Here is a 14,152-nt window from a genome sequence, read left to right as displayed (position 1 = left end):
GCTCTCCTTCTAAAACAAAGACAGGAGCTTGGCATGTCCTCTTGCCACGGACTCCTCAGCTAGGGCCACTTCCTCCCTGCAGGTTACCGGTTACCCCACACCTGCCCCCTCTCCTCTCCTGAGCTCCCATCTCCTCAGAGGAAATAGCCAAATGTGCTTGCTGTTTCCAAGGGCTCCTGCTTTACCTCGACCAGTGTATAAATAGGTCATCTACTCAGGGTTCTCTTTGATTACCCATTCCCTGGGCATCTAGCCCCTGCCGAGTCCTTAGAGCAAGAGATGGCCCTGTTTCCTCAGGCAGCCTTTCTAAGGGCTCAAGAAAGTGCCATGAGGAGAGGTAACTGGTTCTGGCCTCAGGTCCCCGGGCAGGTACTCACATGAACTGGATGATTTTGTTCAAGCCCTCGATTTCATACAAGCTCTCTGTATCTGAGCCCCCTTCATCCAGAGACAGCTTGCCTAGGGACGGGACAGATATTGCTATAGTCAGCAGCTTCCAGGGTCCCTTGGGAACAGACACGTTTGGGTAGGCATTGTTGGATATGACACCCGTGTCTGTGCACTCATGGTGGGCCTGTGACCCAGATTCCTGTGAACTGGAGAGGCCCATCTGCAGGGCATGTGGCCACCATGTGCAGGCCACAGAATGATTTGAGAAGAGCCAGGATGCACTTGGGTTGTATCATCTTGAGGTGCAAGGCTTTACACAAGTTGTCACCCTCTTAAGGCAAGCACTATACCCTCTCAGTGCGTCTCTGGGTGTGCTGGCTAATTTTACGAAAACTTGACAGAGGGTAGAGTCATCTGAGAGGCAGGAACTACAGTGGAGAAAATGCCTCCATAAGACTGGGCTGTAGGCAAGCTTATACAGCGTTTCCTTCCTTAGTGACTGATGTGGGAGGGAACAGGTCATTGCAGTGGGGCTGTCCCTGGACTGGCAGGCCTCAGTTCTAGAAGAAGGCAGGCTGAGCTTGCCTGTAAGCAGCGCCCCTCCATGGCCGTGGCCCTGGGCCCCACCTTCTCTCAGGTCCTCCACGTCCATGACCTCGCCCTGGGTGATCCAGCTCATGTAGCCTCGAAGGTCCTCCTCCAGCTGCTGCTTCTCCCGGAGCTTTTGGAAGGTTCCCCTGGACTTGGCTTTCTCTCGCTCCTTGGTGAATTCTCTAAAACAAAACCAGTGGAGTAGGAGGGGAGAGGAGGAAAAGGGTCAGAGCTCATTGAGCTTCCTTGGCACATGGGACACCTCTGCCTCTGGACATGTCCTCTTAGGGTCCGGGGCACTGCCTGTGGGTCAGGGACTGTCAAAGTTCCCCCCTCTCTTCCCTTTGCCCAGCCCCACGTCCAGGCACACCGCCAAGCACTGTTATAGAGCACTGCCTCCTCCCCAGCCTATCTCATTTTCTCCCTGGGTTTATCCTTGGATGTCAGGGTTGACAGGAATTCCATATCCCAACGTTATTCCAAATTTGCCATGCTTCTTGGTCTTTTGAACTATTCTAAAGTGATTTCTGATTATAGCCTCAGCTTTCACAGGGAATTAAAGGACCAGAGGAACCCTGAGACCAGTAGAGGGCAGCACTGGCCACCAAGCAGACCGCAATGTGCGCTGAACACCAGTTTGGTCTTTAGCATCAATCTAAACCCAGGGGCCAGGAGGGGCCTGCTTGTAGAACAGTCACCTCACCCTGGCACTGTGGTGTCCAGCTGGGTGCTCTTGTCCAGCTGGGTGCATCTTATGCATGAAGTTTTTGGTAGTACAGTGAAGCCCACCCAGAGATGGCGCCTCAGAATAATGTCACAAAGTGCACAAAAATAAGAACACAGAATTACAACGGAACTGATCAAACCGAAATGTAATCATGGAAATAGGACAAATGTCAACAGAGGACTGCAGGTTGCCTCTTCATTACCTACAAGGATCCCGTTGCAGGTCTCATAACTATCCCCATTTCACAAGCAATAATGAGTGTAAACAGGAGTGCAGCAACAGACATGTGACATGATTTCCATTAGGAGTCTCCATGGGCACTGCTAATGCCACTGTGGTTAGCTGCCTGCATTCATTATTAAAGGAAACATCTCAGTTAATGCAATAGAAAGTAAAGATAGGTGTCCCCTAACCGACAGCAGAGTCTGAGTTCTGCCTAGGGAGAATTTCTGGAGTCGGGTGATGTCAACCCAGAAGGGAGCTGAGGCTACACTCAGCCCCGCCACTGTGGCTGGAGTGGATGCCAGCAGAGCCACTCTGCTGAGGACAGCACTCATTAATGACGGGGATTTGTATGTGCTGGACTCTGCTCTAAGGACTTTAAACTCATTTAAGTTTCATGACAACCCCAGGAAACAGTTCCTGAAATCACTGTTTGACAGATATGAACAGTGAGGCCGTAGTTAGAGAACTAGGCAGGGTTCCACTACAAAGTAAGCAGTGCAGGGTAGTGCAGGCAATCTCCCTCAGGGGAGTGCTTAACCAACGGACTATGCTGCTGTCGCTGCTGACACACAGCCAGGGTGGGGGTCTAGGGCTTACAGGCTCATACAGGAGTGTGGACGCTGGAGGACAGAAGGAAGCGGGAATGGGAGGAAGCTTGAAGGATGCATCTTCGCCTTCCTAGCTAAATGAAAGAAGTGTGCCTGTCCAGGTGGGGCTGAGAGATGAGCTGAGGGTTTGGATCCACTCCCCTCCACCAGCTGCCATTCTTCCTTACCCGCTCAGGACACCCAGCACCAGGTTGAGGATGAAGAAGGAACCCAGCAGAATAAGGGTGACAAAATAGATCCAAGGCCACTCATTCCCGATGGCATCGTTGACCTGGTCCAGACAAAAGTGTGAGTCTAGTACTCTGACCTAAAGGATAATTCCTGTCTCCAATTCTGTCCTCTCAGACTCTGTAAGGAAAGTAGCCATGTGGGCCTGGTGAAAAGACCTTTTCCAGCCTGGGGACCAAGGTCTGGGCTGAAAGGTCTTCCCAAGGGACCCTTGCTGACTGTGCACCTGGCCCAGGCAGATCCTTTATCCAGCTAGTGTTTCTTTACAGCCCAAACTTTTCAAAGTGACAATTCTCTGAGACCCTAGCCAAGTGTCCTGACATCTCTGAGCACTTTCTAATCTTTCTAGTAAGGATATGACAGTTCTCTCCTCCTAAACTTGAGGCGAAGTGAAATAGCATGTGTGACATTCCTTTGACATGTTTAATCATCTGCTTCCCTAATGTAAGGCCGTGAGAAATGTTCGTACTAATCTTTTATATTTGCAAAGCATTTGACAGTTTTACAATCCCCCTCCCGTCTGCCACAGGCACATTGTTCTTGAGAGTTCTGGATTGGAGCCAGATGGGTGTGAGCTCAATGCTTGGCTCAATTGTTCATTAGAGTCACAAATACAGTTAGATATCTTCTCTGAGCCTCAGTTTCCTTACCTATAAAATGGGAGTGATGTTGTTTATTGTTAGGGCATTAAATTAAAAAATGCAACATAGCTAAAAAAAAAAAGAAGCTTACAAAGAATTTGTTCTAGTAAGAAGGCTTCTGCAATGATGATTATATATCAACAATGTTACAGTCCTGTTAGTTTTCTCCCTAGCTCTATAATGTAAGTGGTATTATCTTTATAGATAAGGAGACAAACACATGCTGATATTTGCCTTAATGGCAAAGAGAAAGACCTAAAGGGCTCCTCATCCCTCAAGTGTCTAAGACAGAAAGAACACTGGGAAAGAGTCACTGACATTCTAGAGAAAATTCAGGCACAAGACTAGAATTTATGGAGTTCCTAGTATCCATCCCTCACTGTGGGACTTGCTCCAGGGAATACTGGGCAATCTCTAGGCATGAGAAAAAGGCCATATTCCTGTATGTATGCCCAGGGAGGGCAAGACAGAACCAATGGCACTGGGCAGTGGCTGGCCTCTGGGGCGGGGCTTATAAGCTCTCCCTTCCTGCTCCCTAGTAAGACTTTAGAAGAGAGGGATGGTTTGGAGGCACAGGCTCACCCAGTAGAGGACATCTGTCCACCCCTCCATGGAGATGCATTGGTACACGGTGAGCATGGAGAAGCCGAAGTTGTCAAAGTGGGTGATGCCGTGGTTGGGCCCTGGCCAGCCTCCTCGGCACTCACTGCCGTTGATGGTGCAGGGGCGCCCAGAGCCCGTTCTAGCACAGGGTGATGGCTTCTCATTCTCCACTGTGGCCACAATGTCTGGGGGCAGAAGGCAGTAGCATCAGACAGGTGGCCGTGACTAGAGGCAAATGCTCAAGGACCGTGATGAACAGAGATGAGGAGGGACCTCGACCAAGACGGCCGTCGGCACATGCTGGTGGCAGCAGTTATGTTTTAGAAGAACTAAAACAGCTTTAGAAAAAACTACACCTAGGATGAACTGCCTCTTGAGGCTCGTGTTGCAGGAGGGAGCAGAGGGGCCTTTGTACCTTCTGAGACTTAAAGGGAGGCATTGTCCTGCTGGGGTAGACTGGGGACAGGGGCTCCTGGGTTCTGAACTGAGATTCAACATGGAGCCTTTCCAACAGCACTGGGCTGAGCTGTACAAGTCACGAAGCACACAGGGCTCGGTCTGCCTTTTAGGGAAGCTGCTACGGGACTACAGATCACACCCTTCTGTGTTCCCCCATGGGGTCTTATTTTCTCTAAAACTCTCCCCCCTCTGTATGCACTACTACATATGTATGAAGGTCAAAGGTCAATATCAGCTGTCTTCTTCAGTGTTTTCTACTTTATTTTTTGAGGCATGGAGCTCATTGCTTTGGCTATGCTGGCTGGCCAGCAGGCCCCTAGGATCTGTCCGTCTCCACCCTCAGAGCTGGGGTTGTAGATCCAACATGTGCCACTGAGTTCTGGGAATCCAAACTCAGGTCCTCATGCTTGTACAGTACCCACCTATGTCCCCAGCCACTGAAGTCCAGCAATTTTGAAATACCCTGGAATGTTCCTTATCTTAGGATGTCTGTCTTATGGTGTCCTGCTGTGTTCTGAGGATAGGTTATCTCTGGAGTTTGGGGTCATTGGTTCTATGAAGCTGGTGCCTCTGATCCGAGAGGGGCATTTGAATGTTGCTGCTCAGCATTCACTGATGGCTTGGCACCTCCAAATTTGTCCCAAAAGCTCATTCTAGATGGTCCCTGCTATCTGCTTAAAAGCAATGATTATAGGAGGTGCAAAATCATGGCGATGGAAGACACCAATGCTGGTTACTGGGTGTGGACAGTTCTGACAGTGGAAGAGGCTGCTGTGGGAGAGGACTAGGAAGCTGCCCACAGCAACATGTCAGAGTTTACTCTTAGAAGCTAGGTTTGACCCTGTGTTGACAGACCCTTCTTGCCCATGGGACTGGGGGAGCAAGTAGCCTCCCCGCAAGAATCAGTGAGCGCAGGGGCTGCTCTGGTGAGTCGTATGTTTGAGACCTAGTGGAGGGCCCATCCCCTCTCTGTATCATCCTCTCTACCCTGAAGACCTTGACGTAGGCCAGGCTCAGAAGTTTCCAGGAACTCATCTGAGGAACTCGTCTGAGTTCTTGGAAACTGCTGTAAAGTAGCAAGGCTAAAGGCAAGAGCCAGAGAGCCTTCTGAGTCATCTGCCTCCTCAAAACTATCTTCATAGTGATGCTAAGATGTTGCTAGAAGCTTGGCATCCCAGTCTCTCAGTGGAGAGTGGAGCTGCCCAGCAGTCACATGATGGGAGATGTGACAGCACCCTCATGCAGAGCAGGTGTCAGCTACAGCCCACTTGCGTAAAGCCAGGCATTGAGGAGCCTTGCAAAAAAAAAGCAAACAGTGTCACTTTTCTCACTAAGTAGAATATGTTTGGAAGAATTGGGATAATATAGTCATTTTTACAAAACTATGTTTCTGTTCTTATGTCATCAGCTTATTGCTGCTCTTAGAAATGAATTAATGTTGTTATATTTGTTCCAATTTCCATATGAATAACATTGAGTCAGACCTATACAAAACATGCTCTTTGAGTTCCTCATTACCTTGTAGGATGTGAAGGGGGTCCTAAAGCCAGAAAGGTGAGAATGTCTGTTTTACGAAGACTTCCTGGACTCTAGGACCTGGAGTCTACTTGGGCCTCAGTGAGGGTTGGTTCTGACATCCCACAAAGCCCCTCCCCGCCCCAATCTCATTCAGACCATATCCTGCAGGCCTGATTGGGAGACAGCTCAGACCAAACTATGGCCTCAAGGAAAATACGAAATATCCAAGCCCGTTCTAAGCCCATGCATGCTTCGATCCACAGCCGGCTCAGGAAGCCTGGAAGGTGCAGGCTGGGTGGAGGATGCTGCCCCAAGGCCGACCTCTCATCCCCTCTCCGGGTGGAGCTGTCCTTCCTCCCACTCTTGTGAGTTCAGGAGACGCCTGTTCCCTTAGTGGGCAATGGGGAGGGGGTTGGCTTTGACCCAGAGCTCCTTTAGCAGCTTCCATGGTCCCGTTCAGAGTTGAATGGGGCCCGCCACCCCTTCACAGTCCAAATAGCTCACCCGTCCCAATGAAGTAGCAAGTCTTGTGCATCTTGCCCTTGAAGAGCTCCAACCCAATGATGGCGTAGATGATGACCATAAAGAGGACAAGCAGGGCTATGTGGAACAGGGGGAGCATGGCCTTGAAGATGGAGTTGAGGACTACCTGAAGGCCTGCCACAAACAGCAAGGAGAGGGGAAAAAAAGAGTCACTCCCCTCCCAGGCTCATGCCCTTGCCTCTATAAACAGAGGGATTCCCAGGCCAGAAGGGGCAAGGGAGGGCTTGGGAGAAGAGATGCTGTCACCCACTGGGCACCCCTGACACCAGCCGCAGCGGTCTGAGCACGCGGAAAGCTCGCAGGGCCTTCACATCCAAGCCAGCTCCTTTGCTGCTCATGGGGGCCGTGTTCGTCTGAATAATGTTAACTTGCTCCAGAATCGCAGTAAAGACACTGGAAGAAAAAAGATGGAGAGAAGGGGGTCAGCAGTCAGCTGAGCCAGAGGCCCAGTGCTCTGACCCTTGTATCCCAGCACGTGAAGGGCCTGGGTCCAGAGGGCAAATGTAGCTCCCAACTGTCAGCGCTGAAGAAATTTATTTATTCCAGGATTCTGAGGCCAAGTTCAGCTTTGGGCTATGGGTGATGAATGGTGCTGGGTACAGAAGGGAGGCTTCAAGTTGAGATACAAGTGTGCCGTGGCACAGTTCCTGGCCCCAAGGCAGAATGCATGAGAATAAGCTGCAGGTTAGCTCCTTACTCATTAGGTGATCCAGAGAAAAAAACCCAGAGGTCAGAGGTGGGGGGAGGCTCTCCTGGGCTCTCCCTGGAACTGGCCTTTCTGCCAATGCTGGGTGTGCTCCTGCTCCACCCCCCTTTCCGCCTCAGAGCTCTGAAGCCCATTCAACTCTCTTTTAGGAACATCTTCAGACAATGACCCCTGAGTTCATTATGAAACAATGACGTTCTGTGAAACAGCCCTGCCGCTCTCTGGTGCTCTATTCATCTGCCATGGCTTCCAACCAGAGCACCTCACAAGGGTCAAGCTGAGTCTGAGAATGCTTCGGTCTTCCTTGAAAGACCGACAGTTAAGCACCATGATATAATTGTGCTGAGGGAGAATGTAGTGGTTAACTGTGCAGCCTTTGGAGCCATGGCTGTTTCCGTTTGCATCCTGGTCACTGTGTGACCGTGGCCAAGTTGCTCAGTCCTCTGTATCTCAGTCTCTTCATCCGTGAAATGGAGGAAACGGAAGAGTCGTGGAAGAACGTTACATGTAAAACATAGTAAGCCCTCTCAGTAAATGCGGCTGTTGTGATTAGGCAATGATTAATAAAAGTGATGTTATAGGAAAGCAAAAAAATCCTTTTGTTGAAGTTCTGACACCCAGTAACTCAGAATGTAACCCTGGACACAGGGCTATTAAAATGAGGTCGTCAAGGTGTAGTCTGATTTGCTGGATATGTAGGTGGAAATCTAGATGTATGAAGACACCAGAGACAGTCCACAAAAAGGCACAGTGAGAAGGCGGCCGCTTACAGCCAAGGTGGGAGGCCCGGGGACACCAGGCCTGTCTACATTGGACCTTGTACTTTTGCGTCTCCGACTAACCTCCATTGCGTAAGCCCTCAACCTGCGGAGTCTGACGGCCATCCCTAGTACACTGACGCAGGCTACTAGATGTCCACAGTTGTGTACTCAAATAGCGCGTGTATAATGCAGGTCTGTGTAGCCGACGTACACATGGCAACGTTGGCCACTGGAGCCACTCACGTGTCCTCTTGCATGTGGTGGGGGAAGATGAGGGAAGCCGTTTGTGACCTGCAGGCAGGCACTGGGGTCACTGGTTCATTTCCTGCCAATACTGACCACACCCTAGAATGGTCAGCACCATGCTGAGGTCCCATCCTGCGCCTGGGCTGCTGCCGGTATCTGTGATAAGAGTCCTCAGGGCACATCCGACTCTAGCCCCCAGCCGCAGCCAAGTCTTACCCTAGAAAGACAATGATGAAGTCCAGCACGTTCCAGCCGCTGCGCAGGTAAGCGTCCTGGTGGAACAGGAAGCCGTAGGCTATAATCTTCATGGCAGCCTCGATGGAGAAGACGATGAGGAAGAAGTACTCCAGCTTCTCCTGGAGGAGAGAAGGCGGTGGCAAACGTGGTCACTTCTTCCTCTGCACACTCCACAGTGGCCCCTAGCCTTGAACTGTCCTCTAGCCACGAGCTCCTGCCACTCCTGGATGCTCCCTCCCACCAGGGGAGCCCCTACCCCCTTCAACTCTTCACTCAAAATCCCCTTAACAATGTCTTTCCTGGCCACCAAGTGTGATTTAAGCCACTTCCAACCTTCCAGCTCTTTTTCCAAGCTTCATGTGTTGTCACATATGTGCTGAAGTGTCACATATATGCTTTTATTGTGACCATTAACTCCTTACTCACCAGAACATAAACTGTAGTGAAAAATTTGGTGTCTCAGTTATGTTGTGTAAACATTTTATTTTTATTTTATTTTATTTTGAGACTGGGCTTCTCTGTGTAGCCTTGGCTTTCCTGTACTCAATTTGTAGATCAGGCTGGCCTTGAACTCCAGTGATCTGCCTGCCTCTGCCTCCCTGAGTGCTGGGATTAAAGGTGTGCTCTACCTCACCACAACGACTTGTTTGTTTTAGTCCCAGGTGTGGGATATGGAGCTGCTTCAGACTGTGCACAGCAGCAGACTTTTCACCTTGCGCATGCTCTGACAGGGGTGTGATTCGGCCAGCTGAAGACATTTTAACTCTGGGGACTCTAGAGAGGGTATAAAAAGAGCAGAGCCCCAGGAGTCAAAGAGAGGGTGTGGCTGTTCTTCCTGTGGGTTTCTGCTCCTGCTGCTGCTGTTGCTGGTTTGTCAAGTGGTGGAGAGAAAAGAGACATCAAGAAGAAGTTAGAGATATTACGATGAGATGAGGCCCCAAGGAACTCAACACCCCTAATCAGAAGAAGTAGTCTAAAAAGTTCTCAATGTTTCCTTTCCCCACTAACATTCTGTCTCTCCTATCTGGTGTTGGGGTGTTGGAAAAGATAGGGGTGGAGAAGGGTGGAAGATATAAGAATGTAATAAAGTAGCCAATAATTACACCATCAAGAAACTCTACAACATGGTGGAATTTCTGCCTATTTCCTTCCTTACTTGCAGGACCTAGAATAGAATGAATGAATGAATGAATGAATGAATGAATGAATGAATGATCTTATGCTGGCTAGTTTTTTGTCAACTTGACACAAGCTAGAATCATTTAGAGAAAAGGACTCTCAGCAGAGAAAATGCCTTATAAGATCGGCCTCTAGGCAAGTCTGTCAGGCATTTTTATGATGAGTGATTGGTGTGGGTGTACCCAGCCCACTATGGGCAGGGCCAGATAGGAGAAGGTGGGCCTGAGTTGTACATGATAGTAGGCTAACAGTCCTGATGAGACCTGATAAGCTAGGATCAGATGGAAGGGGAGGAGGACCTCCCCTATCAGTGGATTAGAGAGGGGCAGGAAGGAGATGAGGGGAGGGAAGGTGGGGTTGGGACGGAATGAGGGAGGGGGCTACAGCTGGGATACAAAGTAAATAAACTGTAATTAATATGAAGAAAAGAATTAAAAAAAAAGATAGGCTGAGCAAGCCATGAGGAACAAGCCAGTGAGCAGTGTTCATGGCTTCAGTTTCTTTCCTGCAGGTTCCCACCCTAAATTCCTTCACTGACCTCCCTCAGTGATGGAGTGGCAGCTGTAAGATGAAAGACATCCTTTCTTCTCCAGCTTACTGTTGGAGATGGTGTTTGGTCACAGTGATAGAAACCTTAACTAAGACAGATTCCCTAGGTGGCTTCCAATGTGGGTGTTTTCCCTCTTCCGCCTCTCAATAGACTAAAGGTAGGAAGGAGTGTGGACCTAGCCCCCCAGATGACTCTCTCTTGCTCAAGGTCTTTTGCTCTTGTTCTCTGGGCATCTCCCTTTCCACATCTACTACAGCGGTCTACAGGCAGCTACCACCAGGCAGGGGGAAGAGAAAATAGAGAGCTTTGTGTAAGAGGTTTCAGCTCAGCCTCACCCTGAAGATGGCTTTGCTGACTCTTCCATCCTCAGCCCTGTAGCCTGATCCTCTGGGTCACCCTGAGCCTACCAGGTCACCCTTTCCCTACTCAGGGCCCAGGCAAGAGCTATTTCTAACTGAGAAAACAGTTCCCTCCTGGCTGGGCTCCAGGCTGAAACTGCTCTTCTTGCAGCCATCTGAACCCAGTGGCCCTGATCCTCCAGGCTCCTCACACAACCTAGCCTCCTGGCAAGATATCAGGGCTGTATACTCCTGATACCTTACCTTCCAGCAGTGGCTTTACTGGTGCACACAAAATTGTTTTAGCAAGAGCAGGTCTGCACCCACAGCCCAGCAGCCTTACTACAATCCCCCACCAGCACCCATTCCCAGTCAAGCAACTCAGCACTAGGGGCTCTTCAAGAGCCCTTCAGGGGCCTCTTTTACTATGACTCATGTTCCTTTATTGTGGGCACATCCAGATAGGGAAGCTGGCCATCCCAAGAATGCCTTGGAAGTCGTGGAAGGAGAAACGGAGGCATCTATGCCTTTGTAATCTTGCTCCCAACTCCTCCTCAGTCAGCAATCTCAAAGTTTTCTCCTTCCAAAAATGTAGTGTACAACTGAAAGGTGCCTCTATACCATCTCATTAATGGGGCTGCTACTAGGTCCCAGGCTGAGCATCATGGGGGGGGTGGATTATGGGACAAATTTTGCCTCCATACAAGAGAGCTGCCAGGGGCAGACTGGGTATCATCCCTGCTGAGAGGAACACGGTAAAGACCTTGGGAGGGCCTCCTGGAGATCAGCTGCGTGGTCTTCTCTCCGTGTGGTAAGTGTCTAGGTGTCAGGCCCTTCTCCCAGGGGAAGGTGCATGTAAGGAGAGTGAGGTTAAATCAGCATGTAAATTTTCAGGTTGATTCAATGCCCAGGGGCCAGACAGGAGAAGTTTTGTTGAGGGAAGGAAAAACAGGACTCAAAATAGTTGCAGTGCTCACAGGCCGGGCGGCTGGCCACGTATACCAGCGAGCTGCCGGCACCTGCTGCTGTCTGTCTCTTGGCAGCAGAGCAAGCTTGTAGGGCCTATTGGCCTCAGGTAGGAGTCACTTGGGGTTCATAGTCCACCAGCTCCAAGACCCAACTCTCTGTTCACCACTCTGCAACCTAATTCTGGAGTGCACACAGCATGCCCCTTGCATTTCCTGGTCAACATGGACCAGGAAATGTCCATTCTTGCTCCACAGGGACAGTGTTATCAGTGTTACACTGTGCTGGCCTCATGCCTCTCTAGCCCATGTGTCATCCACAGAGGAATAAGGGCTCTTCACTTGCCAGGTATTTATTATTAAGCTTGAGACTAAACCCCTGGGCACGAACTGGCTGTCATCCTGTAATCAAAGTCATAGCCTTCCCGAAGCATTTCCATCATTGTCTGTGGGGACTCTGCTGTCAGTTGTGGAAGGCAGGAGACATATGGTATACATCCTCACTGGCTGTTTCTTTACTCAAGTTCCTCTAGGAACCTCAGTTTCCTCGTGTGTAAAACTCAGCTGATTCTGTGGTTACGAGCACTGGCTATTCTTCTAGAGGAACCCAGTTCAATATCTAACACCCATGTGGTGGTTTACAATCTAGTTCCAGGGGATCCAATGCCCTCTTCTGGCCTCCGTGGGCATTGCACACACAGCACACATATATACATGCAGGCTGAACACCCATACATATAAAATAAATTAAATACATTTTTAAACTGGGCTAACTGACCCCCATCTCCCAAGAGCTGTCATGAGGATTAAATGGAATCCTATAAGGGGGAGCATTCACTGCTCAGTACATCACAGGTCCTCTGTACACCTGGCTTTTTGTGGAGAACTCCTGCTTGCATCATGGCATCTATAATGCTCTCTTGGTCTTCACAGGGCTGCTGGATGGGGATACATCAGTGAGTGGTACGCCAAGGCATGACTCTATTCAACCAGGAACTCAACATGTTTGAGCCTGAACCTCTCTTCCTCATAAGTCCCTGATTGGCCAATAGTGTCCATTTACTCAAGACAAGGGTCTTTCTGGCTTGAGTCCCACCAGATCCACTGCTCTGATGCCTGATTCATCCATCTTGTCTCTGTTGGAGCTGCCCCTGCATGTGGCCTGGATCACACTGTCAGCTCTGCCCTCACTTGCTCCCTTTGATGTTCCCTTCTCCCCTAGCCCAGCTCTCCTCTAGCCACTTCACTACCTTTGGTCTCCCATGGTGACATAGCTGACCAGGCAATCCCATAGAGTAGGTGGTCCCTTATGAAATGACCCCTGCTGACCTTGGCTGCTGGCTGATACCAGACTAGGGAGTAGTCTTTGATCCTTGGCCAGGCTCTTTGCCTTCCTGCCTTTCTGAGCTCTCGGGAAGGGTAGGAAGCTGCCTGTGAAGTAAAAACTCTAGTGGTTCCACCTACAAAGGCCTTCATCACCAGGTACACATGCAATAGGGTCTTGACCTCCCACAGAGACGAGCTAAGAAAGCTTCTAGCCAGGTAAGTCTGAGCGCAGGCCTTGCATCTGTGCCATATCATGCATCCCCAATGTCCTGGGCTGAAGACCAGGGCTCACAGCACACACCATTTGCACTGCCTTTATCCCCATCTCCCAGTGACTCCTGCCCAGGTATGGCTTAGGCTCTGAGGGCAGATGATGGCAGCTGGCCAGACCCTTCTGCAAAGGGGCTTGCCCAGTGCAGTCTCTCTGTCTGAACCACAGGGCCAGCTGTCACTCTTTCCTCCCCTGCCCTGCCCCAAACACCATGGCCTGGTCTGCACTCCTATTTGAGGGCCTTCTATGTCCCCCTTGGAAGGCTCTGAGTCTTCCCACAGAGTTCTCCAAAAGAGCCCATAGAGCTTCCGGGCAGAAGCTCAGATGCATCATGGGGTGTAGAGGGGCTTCTTCTTTAGGGTTCAGGCACGTGATCTGCACAGACATCAAGCTTAGAGGAGCCAGAGGTGCTAGACTCACAGAATTCACTTGCTGGCGCCTGTTTGCTTTAGGGAGGCCAAGGGAATTTGATGGGAATTTGGTGCTAACTAGAACTTGGGATGAGGGTGCAGAGGAGGTCAGCTGGGTGTCCCCACACATCCCTTTCCACCTGGGTCCTCCCAGGCAGGTGCTTGGGGCACACCTGACAGGCACAACACAAGACGCTTCTATAGCAGTAATGGCTGCCTGTCTCCAGGCTTCGTCCCCTTTCTTGGTTCTGGGAGCAGACATCAGGAGAAGTTGGAGAAGTCTGTGGCATGGTACCCTGCTTTTGTTTCTTAACGCTGGAGGTTTACCCCAGGATGAGAGGTCTACATGGTGGTGTTGAAAATGGCCCCAAGATAAGGCAGGGTTTGAAGGCCCCAGGGCCCCTGAGAGTAGAATCCATTCAGCTTTGCTCAGGTTCCTGCTCCAATAAGAGTGCAGAATGCCCATGACTCTGTGACCTTAGCACTGGAAAAGGTACAACTCAGGACAGAAAGGAGGCCAGGTGGCCACAATCACCCAGAACAATTGCAGCCAGTGCTTTCTGTACTCCAGGCTCAGGGGAGACAGTGGGTGGACTCAGAATGCAAACAAAGATTTTAAAATTAGCTCAC

At 50.2% G+C, this 14,152-nt stretch overlaps 1 protein-coding gene across 1 annotated transcript in view; it reads right to left on the bottom strand.

The window, feature by feature from the left end:
• The window catches only part of Cacna1s (calcium voltage-gated channel subunit alpha1 S), a 66,066-nt gene that overhangs the window by 41,196 nt on the left and 10,718 nt on the right, over nucleotides 1-14,152 (bottom strand). The window contains 7 exon segments of the mRNA XM_021636658.2: nucleotides 378-459; nucleotides 1,018-1,163; nucleotides 2,709-2,812; nucleotides 3,993-4,198; nucleotides 6,495-6,647; nucleotides 6,784-6,926; nucleotides 8,463-8,602. Coding sequence (XP_021492333.2) covers nucleotides 378-459; nucleotides 1,018-1,163; nucleotides 2,709-2,812; nucleotides 3,993-4,198; nucleotides 6,495-6,647; nucleotides 6,784-6,926; nucleotides 8,463-8,602 — 974 coding nt within the window.

Source organism: Meriones unguiculatus, chromosome 11, assembly GCF_030254825.1.
Source record: "Meriones unguiculatus strain TT.TT164.6M chromosome 11, Bangor_MerUng_6.1, whole genome shotgun sequence".
Classification (NCBI taxonomy): domain Eukaryota; kingdom Metazoa; phylum Chordata; class Mammalia; order Rodentia; family Muridae; genus Meriones; species Meriones unguiculatus.
The sequence above is the reverse complement of the archived record's forward strand: the minus strand, read 5'-3'. Positions and strand labels throughout refer to the sequence as shown.